General features: G+C 41.2%; 1 protein-coding gene across 4 annotated transcripts in view; it reads left to right on the forward strand.

Moving 5' to 3' along the window:
- Positions 1-11,739, forward strand: part of pih1d1 (PIH1 domain containing 1) — a 23,617-nt gene extending 11,878 nt beyond the window's left edge. For all 4 annotated transcript variants that reach the window (XM_063470457.1, XM_063470456.1, XM_063470458.1 and 1 more), the window contains exons 5-11: positions 446-507; positions 672-753; positions 1,972-2,068; positions 3,876-3,902; positions 3,982-4,069; positions 5,119-5,262; positions 11,641-11,739. In XM_063470457.1, coding sequence (XP_063326527.1) covers positions 446-507; positions 672-753; positions 1,972-2,068; positions 3,876-3,902; positions 3,982-4,069; positions 5,119-5,262; positions 11,641-11,676 — 536 coding nt within the window. In that variant the 3' untranslated portion in view covers positions 11,677-11,739. The remainder of the gene's footprint in view (positions 1-445; positions 508-671; positions 754-1,971; positions 2,069-3,875; positions 3,903-3,981; positions 4,070-5,118; positions 5,263-11,640) is intronic.
- Positions 11,740-12,913: the final 1,174 nt, after the last annotated feature.

The raw sequence follows: 12,913 nt of genomic DNA on the forward strand, positions 1-12,913 counted from the left end.
TGCCTGGATTTATTAAAATTGTCTTTATTTGGGGAGTTCCTGACTGAGGCTTCCTTTGTTAAAATCACCAAGAACAATAACTAAGAAGTCTGCGATTCTTTGGCAAGTGAGCACTGAGCCTCGTGTATGTTGCCCTACGATAGTGTACACACACCGACCAGAATGAATGAAGCAGACTCATGCGGATAATTTAAAGGTTAATGAAACAGTGTTTCTGAATAACGATAACATCGTAACACTGTACCTTACGTGTTGTTTACCTCATCTCTCAGTTGTGTATTTTAATGTTGTGACTGACTGGTCTAAGGTCTACACAACATCAGTCTGTATAAGTAGTAGTTTATTTATTCATCGTCTTTCCTGATTCAATTTGCAGACAGGATGGAAGCGTTTCAGCTTCCGTGTTGTGGTGAAAATATTTTTAATGTTTCTTTGTCTGTTTCAGGCTCTCAGGGTTGCACAGCTTATGATGTTGTCATTAACCAGGACTTCTTCCAGAAGTGTCAGGTGTGTTCATGTACATGTGGTTGTTTTCCTTTTGCAATCAAAAAGGAAATTATTTTATTTTATATTCCTTTGAATCCTCCTCATTGCACTGACCTTCATTAACTTTCTTCATTTATAATTTATAAACTCTGCATAAAAAGTGTTGTATGATTTTTGTCTTGCAGAAGGATCCCTTATTCCAGCAGTTTGTTATCCTCGTGTCTGTAGAGGGTTTAGAAAACAAATACAATCTGGAGCTGAGTAGAGGTTAGTGTGTTTGTGTGTGTCTGTGTTAATAATTCTTGTTCTGGAAGTACTCCGCACTTGTTGTTAGGGGTGGGTTTTTATGATCGATTTTCCGATTAAAATCGATTCTAGCTTGAATAACGCCATATTATCAGATTCATTAATATCCTGAATCGATTTTTAAATATAAATTTATTTTGCCCGAAACGCCAGAATCTCACGTTAAACCTCACAAAATTTCGACAACCACTAAACAGCTAAAACAGCAAACCAGAGCATGTAAACGGATTCTGCACAAAGACGTAAACACAAAGCGCGGACCGCCGACGCATCAGAATCAATGAGATGTCGCCTTTCTCACCCAACGACACGAACACGGACACGGTCGGGGCTGAAAGCCGACAGCTCACTGATGTTGATGTTTCGGTGGGTCCGCGCTTTGCGTTTACGTCCTTTTTGCATTTGATTCTGAAGCTGCAGGTTTTATCTCTCTCCAAACAATATTGACTGAACCAGCAGCAAAATAAGATCCAAACTAAACTTCACATTTCGCTTCACACAAACATCGTCATGAATTCCCTCTTACTTTTGCTGTTTTGCTTCCACCATGGTAAAGTCACACTTCATGCACTGCTCTCTCTCTCATGAACTGTTTCCCATCTAAAAATCTGTTTTCTGCATTACTCGCTTGCTTATTACCCACCAGTCTACCGTTGTTTACAGCGCTGTCGGCCGCTGTGTTTTTTTTTACTTACTTCTGACAAGAAAGCCTCATTTCTGCTGTTTAATAGGCTACTGAATAGATTTAAACTTTTTAAAATTATGCAAAGTTGCAAAAAGCTTAGCTGTGTCTCTAATAAAACCTCTGTAACTTTGCTCTGCTTCACTTCAGCAGCATATTGCAGAATATTTTTAAGGTTATCTGCTATAAAATCCCAGGCCAGGAAAATCTCATTCATGTTTTTCTCCGTTTTATCCTCAGTTACTTTGACACAAAGGCATCTGCTGTGATGCTTACACCTTTGATAAAGTCTCACAAGTGTCAGCTTTCTTTTTATAGATATAAAAATATGGATATGTACTGATAAATGATAAGAATTATAATATTTCTGACTGAGGCAAAATTTCCCCGATTGGAATCGAATCGTGGATCGAATCAGGACCTTGTGAATCAGAATCGAATCGATTCTAGAAATCAGCGACGATACCCAGCCCTACTTGTTGTGTGTGTTTTTGCAGAGTGGAAGGTCCTGAAAAACAGAAAGTTTTTGGGTTCTATCAGTGAGCAGAATATCCGCACAAAGAGCAGGCCGGTCATTGAAGAGCTGCAGCCTCCGTATGTACCCCCGCTGTGCTTAACAGAAAACACACTGACACACATTTGTATGTTTTATTGCACTTGGCTTACTCAATAAAGATGCACGCCAATTTGCATCACTGCTGTAGTTTATTATTTGAAGGAATTGCGGTTTCAGATTTCAGCACTCACAGGAATCTGTATGGGCTCAAAATGTGGTCATAAATATTTTGTACTTGTAAATCAGTTTTGTATGTGTAAAAAGAATTTGTGTGTGCGTAAAAAAGATTTGTATGTGTAAAAAAGATTTGTGTGTGTGTAAAAAAGATTTGTATGTGTAAAAAAGATTTGTATGTGCGTAAAAAAGATTTGTGTGTGCGTAAAAAAGATTTGTGTGTGCGTAAAAAAGATTTGTGTGTGCGTAAAAAAGATTTGTGTGTGCGTAAAAAAGATTTGTATGTGTAAAAAAGATTTGTGTGTGCGTAAAAAAGATTTGTGTGTGCGTAAAAAAGATTTGTGTGTGGACTTAGCCAAAAAAACCCTGCAAGTTACAAGTACGAATTTTGACCCTATTTTTCTTCCTTTCATCTGATTGGTCAATGTCATGTCAATCACAAATGTAACAATCCAATCACAGAACAGATGGGTTTGGCTGTCGGAGGGGCACTTTTTTTGAACTGCAGGTCTTTGAAGGGAATAAATGCCCTTTTACATGCCAACCCAGCGTTTTCCTTCATCACCACGAAGGAAAACAGTTTGTGGTCCTCTGAGTTTGGTGATTTTTGTGTCACAGGTCTATGTGCTTAATACAGGGACCTCCACAGCCTTTTCAACAGCGCTGCGGACCGCGGGGGGGCGGGCAGTGTTTTGGAAATGACAGTCTTCATTACAAAGCTTTCTTCGTTATGAATTAGCATACATGTTTTTATTGAACATTTGAAGAACTAGCAAAAAAACCCGAAACTCTTGTAGAGGACATAAAGTCAGAGATAGAAATGACAAGGAGCAGGTGCATCTAGTACAGGTAGAGCTGCTGCAAAAACCCACAGAGCTCAGCAGCCAGCGCAACAAATTCTGGATCCTTTGCTTTTAGTTAGCGGTTAGCATTAGCAGCACATCCTGTGTCCGATGTGAAAGGACTTTTATGCTGCGCACTGTGACTCACAGCAATGGTCCCGGGTCAGCCCTGACTTTGTGTTAAACTAATCCTAAAGTAATGATGGTATTTCTAACCACTGACATACCACAACTTTATCCTTTCAACAGCTGCTGAAAGTTAGCGGACCTAGCTGCTATCGGATATTTATATAGAGATCCTCCAGCTTCAAACTATATCACCCTTCAAGGACCTGCAGTTCAAAAAAGTGCCCCTCCGACAGCCAAACCCATCTGTTCTGTGATTGGATTGTTACATTTGTGATTGACATGACATTGACCAATCAGATGAAAGGAAGAAAAATAGGGTCAAAATTCGTACTTCTAACTTGCAGGGTTTTTTTGGCTAAGTCCACACACAAATCTTTTTTACGCACACACAAATCTTTTTTACACATACAAATCTTTTTTACGCACACACAAATCTTTTTTACACATACAAATCTTTTTTACGCACACACAAATCTTTTTTACACATACAAATCTTTTTTACACACACACAAATCTTTTTTACACACACAAATCTTTTTTACACATACAAATCTTTTTTACGCACACACAAATTCTTTTTACACATACAAAACTGATTTACAAGTACAAAATATTTATGACCACATTTTGAGCCCATAAATCTGTTTCTGTATAATTTGTAACACGTGTTGAAATTCCTTGTCTTCCTCTCGTCTCGCAGGGAGAAGTCACCTGCAACCACTAAGAGGTGAACCTTTGTTCATTGTCCTGTTTGTCTCATTTTCCATGAAAAGCAATGTGATCTGAAATGTCAACCCTTTCCTCAGTTTGCCCAGACCAGAGTTCACGCTGATTGTTGAGCCTCCTGCTGGTGACCCAGAGTACCTGATTGCAGAGATAAAGCTTCCCGGAGTGGTGAGATATTAAACAACCACACATAATTAACCACACATTTATTTCAGTCCTCTCTGCCAACCTGTTTCTTTCAGGGTAGACGTCATCCTCAAATACAGGCTGGTTTATTTTAGCTTTACTTTGCTGTTAGGGAAAATAAGATGAGATTAAAAATGTTTTGAAGGTCATTTTTTGCTGTTGCTGTCACAGAGCTGAGGTGTCTTGGTAAGGCACTGGTGTGTGTGGGTGGCTAACTTACACTTCAGTGTAGAAACCACTCTCCATTTAACAAAGTCCAAGCCAGCATAAAGTTAAAAATATGCCTCTTTCATCATGTCCGTTCATGTTAGCTAACAGCAGTTGTCAGTGTAAGCCATTTTGAAGGTTATAAGTCAGTGTAAGAATAGTTTGCTGATGAGTTTGTGGTTGTCTGTGTTCCAGACGATTACAGGAGGATGATTTTTATTAAATACAGCAAGAACCAATTCAGGTAAAAGAAGAGTTTCGTATCAGAAGAAGTGAAACTTCCTGCCAAAACAGGTGGCACTTCAAACCTGTAAGACTGGATGTGAGAAACACTTACAATCAAATCTGTTCGTCATGACTTCTTTTAGAAGTAGAAGTGAATTTAGTCACTGGGCGTGTCCATAAATTGCGCTGATATTGGGTATAATTTGTGTTGTGAGGACTATAAATTTATTATAGAGTCAAATGAATCCTGCGATGCTTCTGTCAGTTTTTGGTAGTTAAATATTTGCAAATCATGGACCTCCTAAAAAATTGTAAATGTGCTACATTTGACATTAGTTGGTCCTCATCCTGTACCCAGACTGTTTAAAAATACTAAAATTGAAGTGTTGATGTATCTTGTTGTTTTAATATTTACACCAAGCTTACAATAGTCACATGTACCTGATGGCCTCCACAAACAGCTGAAGAGGTCTGTGCCAGTTGGCTAAAATTAAAACGTTGCTTTCTTAGTCATTCTTGCTCAAAACCATCTTAAACGTAGAGATCAACAGCTCTGCTCCTACACACGATGATATGATATGTTGATGTCTCCTGCACAGGGGTCGTCTCGCTCTCTGGTTCTGGATGTGGGGGAGGATCGACTGGTGTTAACAGCTCGGCCCTCGCTCTTCCATCTTGACATCTTCCACCCCTTCCTGGTTGACCAGGAGAACAGCGTGGCGCAGTACAACAGCAGCACTCAGGTACAGAAAATATACACCCTGTTCTTGGACCCTGTCACATACAGGATTGTGTTCAATGCCCATTGTTGTTTTTGGGATTTATACACGTGCTTCTTACCAAGCAGTGCCACCAGCAACAGCAAACGCTTGCTGAGGTCAGCATCACTTTAAGTGTAGCTATATTTCTGGAAACTGCGATGTAGGACTAAATGTGCTCTGAGGGCATTTTGGAGCCGTCAAATAGGCTCCGGGCTGCCAGTACTTTGAATGGCTGTAAAGCATTTTAACCCATCATGCACATCCTTTCACTCTGGAGAGAAAACAGAGCAGATGAAGAAAAGGCAAACGGGCACAAGAAGAACATGCATATGCTACACAGGCAGGCTTCAGACTACAAGCTGTGCCATGTCATGTCGACTGCAGTAACACCGGTTTAAATATTAATGTGCTATAGAAATGTTATACAGCAATATCATTGCTATGGCAACACAATACGTTCACGTTCCTTAGTGCATGCAGTGAGCAAGAGCAGTTTGTCAGCCTCAGAAACTTGAAACAAAAACACACTGTGTGGGCCTTATTCCAGGAAGCTGGTTGGTTAGTTTGTTTAACCTTCACATTAGGGAAACTCTGGTTTTCTGTTCTGGAAAGAGAGTAAACTCATCTTACTGGGGTAAGAGAGTGAGCAGGTTCAGTTCAAGAGCAAGTTGATCTGTAAAAGTTTATGTTTTTACAGTCACTGAAATCCCAGTCAGATGTTAATTTGTAACTTTGTGTCCTCAACACGAGCACTTTAATAGTTGTTCAGTCCTTGAACTATAAGAAGACAGCACAGATGTAATATCGTCTCAGAATAAGATCTCTGCTCTGCATCTTTGTAACTCTGAGACTCTGTGGACAGTGATGATGTCCACAGTAGGGCTGCCACAATTAGTCGACTATTAAAATCGTTGACGACTAATTTAATAGTCGATGCGTCGTTTGAAGCTTTGCAAGATCCTGAAAGACGCAGGAATAAGTAGTAGGATTTAAGAGTGTAATAACGGACTGAAACAGAACATGGCAGCACTGCATGTACAAGGATGCCAGCTGCTGTTAAACCCCGAAGAAGAAGAAGCAGTGTCCGGTATTGTGGTTGTGTCCAAATTTAGGGGCCGCATCCTTCGGAGGCCGCATTTGTAGGCCGACTACTTTACAGTGTCGCGATAAAGGGTGTCCAAATTCGAAGACTAATCCAAATGTGGCCGACAAATGCGGCCTTCATTTCCCTGGATTTGAAGGATTGGTCGGGTGTATCCTTTGTGGCCCAACCTATCCCAGAATTCATAGCGCGGCCCAGCCAGTTCCAGTTTCCAACAATGGCGGCAGCTATTTAGTTTTAATATTACTCTTATTACTCTTTCTCGGTCACAAAATAAACTTTTAAGATATTTTCAGGCGAGAATGTAGCTGTGTAAACTTCAAATATTTGCTCAGTTTATCAAGATATCACATATTTGCAAAAGCGCTCCGACGTTTTCTGAGACGTCTGTTACCCACCAGCTCGTAGCTAGCCGGGGTTCGAGGCTCACTAGAACTGGCGAGAACAACGAACTCCCTGCACATCGTTTTCGCAACTCAGTTTAAACATGATATATAAGTCACTTTGACACGTAAAAAAAAATTGCAAGCGCAAATGTTGCGTGTTGAGGAGAAAATGATTTTGAGCGAACAAATTAATTTCTGCATGCAAGAAATGTATTTCAGTGTTTGCTAGTATCCATATACACACACAATAGCAGCCCCTCTCGCTCAGTTGTTGGCATTTGCTCTTGCTCAGATCTCTGCGGACCTGCTCTCAGTGTGTCGTTCGCGCTCACAACATTTCTGCTTCATGTGCGCTCAACTCTTTCTGTACACCGTTATAAGTGTGCCACAAAACCAACCAATCACAGACTTGGATGCAAAAAAATCTAACTGGCTGTTTTGGTCTCCAATCAGCTTGCTAGCTACTGTAGCCAAACCCAGGCAAATATCCCAGAATGCATTTCTTCCAAAACTCAAATGAGGCAGTGGCGGAGGAACGCAGAGTGGCGGAGTTTAAAATATTACTCTTTCTGGATCACAAAATAAACTTTTAACATACAGTGGCTTGCAAAAGTATTCGGACCCCTTGAACTTTCCCACATTTTGTCACATTACAGCCACAAACATGAGTCAATTTTATTGGAATTCCACGTGAAAGACCAATACAAAGTGGTGTACACGTGAGAAGTGGAATGAAAATCATACATGATTCCAAACATTTTTTACAAATAAATAACTGAAAAGTGGGGTGTGCGTAATTATTCAGCCCCCTGAGTCAATACTTTGTAGAACCACCCTTTGCTGCAATTACAGCTGCCAGTCTTTTAGGGTATGTCTCTACCAGCTTTGCACATCTACAGACTGAAATCCTTGCCCATTCTTCTTTGCAAAACAGCTCCAGCTCAGTCAGATTAGATGGACAGCGTTTGTGAACAGCAGTTTTCAGATCTTGCCACAGATTCTCGATTGGATTTAGATCTGGACTTTGACTGGGCCATTCTAACACATGGATATGTTTTGTTTTAAACCATTCCATTGTTGCCCTGGCTTTATGTTTAGGGTGGTTGTCCTGCTGGAAGGTGAACCTCCGCCCCAGTCTCAAGTCTTTTTCAGACTCCAAGAGGTTTTCTTCCAAGATTGTCCTGTATTTGGCTCCATCCATCTTCCCATCAACTCTGACCAGCTTCCCTGTCCCTGCTGAAGAGAAGCACCCCCAGAGCATGATGCTGCCACCACCATATTTGACAGTGGGGATGCTGTGTTCAGAGTGATGTGCAGTGTTAGTTTTCCGCCACACATAGCGTTTTGCATTTTGGCCAAAAAGTTCCATTTTGGTCTCATCTGACCAGAGCACCTTCTTCCACATGTTTGCTGTGTCCCCCACATGGCTTGGGCAAACTGCAAACTGGACTTCTTATGGTTTTCTGTTAACAATGGCTTTCTTCTTGCCACTCTTCCATAAAGGCCAACTTTGTGCAGTGCATGACTAATAGTTGTCCTATGGACAGATTCCCCCACCTGAGCTGTAGATCTCTGCAGCTCGTCCAGAGTCACCATGGGCCTCTTGGCTGCATTTCTGATCAGAGCTCTCCTTGTTCAGCCTGTGAGTTTAGGTGGACGGCCTTGTCTTGGTAGGTTTACAGTTGTGCCATACTCCTTCCATTTCTGAATGATTGCTTGAACAGTGCTCCGTGGGATGTTCAAGGCTTGGGAAATCTTTTTGTAGCCTAAGCCTACTTTACATTTCTCAATAACTTTATCCCTGACCTGTCTGGTGTGTTCTTTGGACTTCATGGTGTTGTTGCTCCCAATATTCTCTTAGACAACCTCTGAGGCCGTCACAGAGAAGCTGTATTTGTACTGGCATTAGATTACACACAGGTGCACTCTATTTAGTCATTAGCACTCATCAGGCAATGTCTATGTCTGACTGCACTCAGACCAAAGGGGGCTGAATAATTACGCACACCCCACTTTTCAGTTATTTATTTGTAAAAAATGTTTGGAATCATGTATGATTTTCGTTCCACTTCTCACATGTACACCACTTTGTATTGGTCTTTCACGTGGAATTCCAATAAAATTGATTCATGTTTGTGGCTGTAATGTGACAAAATGTGGAAAAGTTCAAGGGGGCCGAATACTTTTGCAAGCCCCTGTATTTTCAGGCGAGAATGGTGCTGTGTACAGTGGCTTGCAAAAGTATTCGTCCCCCTTGAACTTTTCCACATTTTGTCACATTGCAGCCACAAACATGAATCAATTTTATTGGAATTCCACGTGAAAGACCAATACAAAGTGGTGTACACGTGAGAAGTGGAACGAAAATCATACATGATTCCAAACATTTTTTACAAATAAATAACTGCAAAGTGGGGTGTGCGTAATTATTCAGCCCCCGGAGTCAATACTTTGTAGAACCACCTTTTGCTGCAATTACAGCTGCCAGTCTTTTAGGGTATGTCTCGACCAGCTTTGTTCATCTACAGACTGAAATCCTTGCCCATTCTTCTTTGCAAAACAGCTCCAGCTCAGTCAGATTAGATGGACAGCGTTTGTGAACAGCAGTTTTCAGATCTTGCCACAGATTCTCGATTGGATTTAGATCTGGACTTTGACTGGGCCATTCTAACACATGGATATGTTTTGTTTTAAACCATTCCATTGTTGCCCTGGCTTTATGTTTAGGCTCGTTGTCCTGCTGGAAGGTGAACCTCCGCCCCAGTCTCAAGTCTTTTGCAGACTCCAAGAGGTTTTCTTCCAAGATTGCCCTGTGTTTGGCTCCATCCATCTCCCCATCAACTCTGACCAGCTTCCCTGTCCCTGCTGAAGAGAAGCACCCCCAGAGCATGATGCTGCCACCACCATATTTGACAGTGGGGATGGTGTGTTCAGAGTGATGTGCAGTGTTAGTTTTCCACCACACATAGCGTTTTGCATTTTGGCCAAAAAGTTCCATTTTGGCCTCATCTGACCAGAGCACCTTCTTCCACATGTTTGCTGTGTCCCCCACATGGCTTGTGGCAAACTGCAAACAGGACTTCTTATGGTTTTCTGTTAACAATGGCTTTCTTCTTGCCACTCTTCCATAAAGGCCAACTTTGTGCAGCGCACGACTAATAGTTGTCCTATGGACAGATTCCCCCACCTGAGCTGTAGATCTCTGCAGCTCGTCCAGAGTCACCATGGGCCTCTTGGCTGCATTTCTGATCAGCGCTCTCCTTGTTCGGCCTGTGAGTTTAGGTGGACGGCCTTGTCTTGGTAGGTTTACAGTTGTGCCATACTCCTTCCATTTCTGAATGATCGCTTGAACAGTGCTCCGTGGGATGTTCAAGGCTTGGGAAATCTTTTTGTAGCCTAAGCCTGCTTTAAATTTCTCAATAACTTTATCCCTGACCTGTCCGGTGTCTAAATCCAATCGAGAATCTGTGGCAAGATCTGAAAACTGCTGTTCACAAACGCTGTCCATCTAATCTGACTGAGCTGGAGCTGTTTTGCAAAGAAGAATGGGCAAGAATTTCAGTCGCTAGATGTGCAAAGCTGGTCGAGACATACCCTAAAAGACTGGCAGCTGTAATTGCAGCAAAAGGTGGTTCTACAAAGTATTGACTCAGGGGGCTGAATAATTACGCACACCCCACTTTTCAGTTATTTATTTGTAAAAAATGTTTGGAATCATGTATGATTTTCGTTCCTCTTCTCACGTGTACACCACTTTGTATTGGTCTTTCACGTGGAATTCCAATAAAATTGATTCATGTTTGTGGCTGTAATGTGACAAAATGTGGAAAAGTTCAAGGGGGCCGAATACTTTTGCAAGCCACTGTAAACTTCAAATATCTGCTCGATTTATCAAGACATCACATATTTGCACAAGTGCTCTAACGTTTTCCGAGATGCCTGTTACCCACCAGCTGACCGCACAGCTGGACTGGCCATCGGGCATATCCGGTGGGCCGATGGTGATTTTTCGTTTTTATGTTTATTTGTTGTTTTTGTAACAGTATAAACAATGAAAGGTGTTGGATTAGCCAATTGGTCATGATCGACTCTGGGCTGGACCAAGTACAATACATCCGTATTGAGGTGAAGTGTTAAAACATTCTTTTAAATGCAGCTGCCCTGCATGTTTTCAGTTAAACGTGAAACGACTACAGAGCTCTGGGTATTCACAGTAACTCAGTAAAGCATCCCTGCTGATAGAGAGCCAACATCTATCAGCGAAGGCTGAGATTAGATCAGATTAGAAATGCTTTAACTGTGGAGCATTAAAGCAAGGTTTGCTGTGAATGTCATTAATCATTTTTATCTAATAATTCAGAAATAATGAAACGAGGTTGATAAATATCATGGTCAGCACTTCATTTACCTGTTGCCATGGTGAATCCTGATCTCAAAGCTGCATGGCTGGATGCTTTCTTTCCCTACTGATGTAGGAGTACTCAGGATAAACACTCGGATGTTTTGGAGTTTTCTGCTCTAAAACATCCGAGTTGTGAGTTGATCCGTTACAGTTTGTTGGACATACTTCCTGGAATAACGCCCAGCCGACAAAGGAGGAGATGCTAGCAGGTGGTGATGTATGATCCAAATCTGCAAGTGCCAAATGATGAGCAGTAAAAAATAAATCTGAAATAAGTATAAAAATGAGTGAATTAGCAGACTGCACAATGTGAGATGACGAGAAACAGTTCAGAATTCAAATGACGCAGCAGCCACAGGAACCACGCCAGCAAAGAACAGCTTAACGTTGCAGCAAACACACACACATAACTCACTCAAATTCAGTCTTTTAACCTGCTGTACGATGTGTTTCTGTTTTCTTTTCCCCAGATCCTCACAGTCACTATGCCCGTAGTGTCTTCATGAAACTGCAGAAGTCTTGTTCAGTTTGTGATGTTTTTAAAAAAAATAATACTGCAGCAATAAAAGTGTTATTCATAAAGTCGTTTAGTGTTGTTATTCCATTAATCCTCAATTATCACAAGGATAATCTGGAGGGCCTGAAGTCTCTAAAACCTGTTTTTCCCCTCATAGAAAGTTTTCTCAGGCTATTGCCCCACAGTTCATGTTTATTTTTCTTTTCTAAAGCAGATGTTTCAGCAATTGTTAGACCTGTCAGATTTATTGCTTTGACATTTTGAAATATTTACACACCATGTAGTAATTACAGGTAAGTTTCAGGTGTCGATGACACGTGTGATAGCAGGGAAATCGCTCAAGGGTGGAAAAGAAAATATAAATAACACTTCACATTTTGCTAATCCTGTAGCAAAGCCTCCAATCTCTGTGAAACTCCTGCTTAATAAGCACCTGTTGAGTGAAGTGAGGCAATGCCTCTTCACATTATTCTGGAAAAACAAATGTCTTTAGAAAAAAGACAAGAAACAAACATAGCAGCAAAAGGACTGCTGTTACCATATATCATAAACACATTAAACCCTCATTAATAATTCATTATCTAATTCATTAGCCTGAAGTTACTGTAAAGTTACTTTAACCAACAACAGCCAGTGCAGTAAATACCCTCCATGGTCCCTCAGGGCAGTGGAGATGTTGAAAGAGCAGGCAGTGATTTTGCAACTTTGACTGACTGCCAGATTTCCTCTGTGCGTCGTCTTTAATACGGAGAGAGTGAGATACATTAGCGTGTGTGGTTCCAGTGTGGCTCGATTTACCTGTCAGAACTGGTTTCCAGGCATAGCTACATTTGCTGCCAGCTGCTGGTTCTTTCTGTCTGGTGACAGGTTAATAATTATGTTTTCAAAACTTGGCAAGATTTCAGTTTTATCTGTGAAGGAATCTTAATGTTGGATAAGTGAAGATTCTGTAACTGAAAGCTTGGAGTAAAAACATGGTCTCTAAGCTGTTTGAACTCCAAGCTGACTTCAAACAGCTTAGTGTTGTCAGATCTGTTTGCGACGATTAATGAAATTACCCGCAAGTATCTGTGAAAGTGCTGGAGGATCCTTTACGACAGGAAGCTCTCAACATGACTGACAAATCACAGATCTTGGAAAAATGAGTGTTTTTTCTTTTTAAAGGCATGGCATGACCTGCTGATATGTTCTCAGGCTGCACAGGCTGTTACACCCTCGGGTCATCA

This window comes from Pelmatolapia mariae, linkage group LG4 (assembly GCF_036321145.2).
Source record: "Pelmatolapia mariae isolate MD_Pm_ZW linkage group LG4, Pm_UMD_F_2, whole genome shotgun sequence".
In the NCBI taxonomy this organism is placed as follows: Eukaryota; Metazoa; Chordata; class Actinopteri; order Cichliformes; family Cichlidae; genus Pelmatolapia; species Pelmatolapia mariae.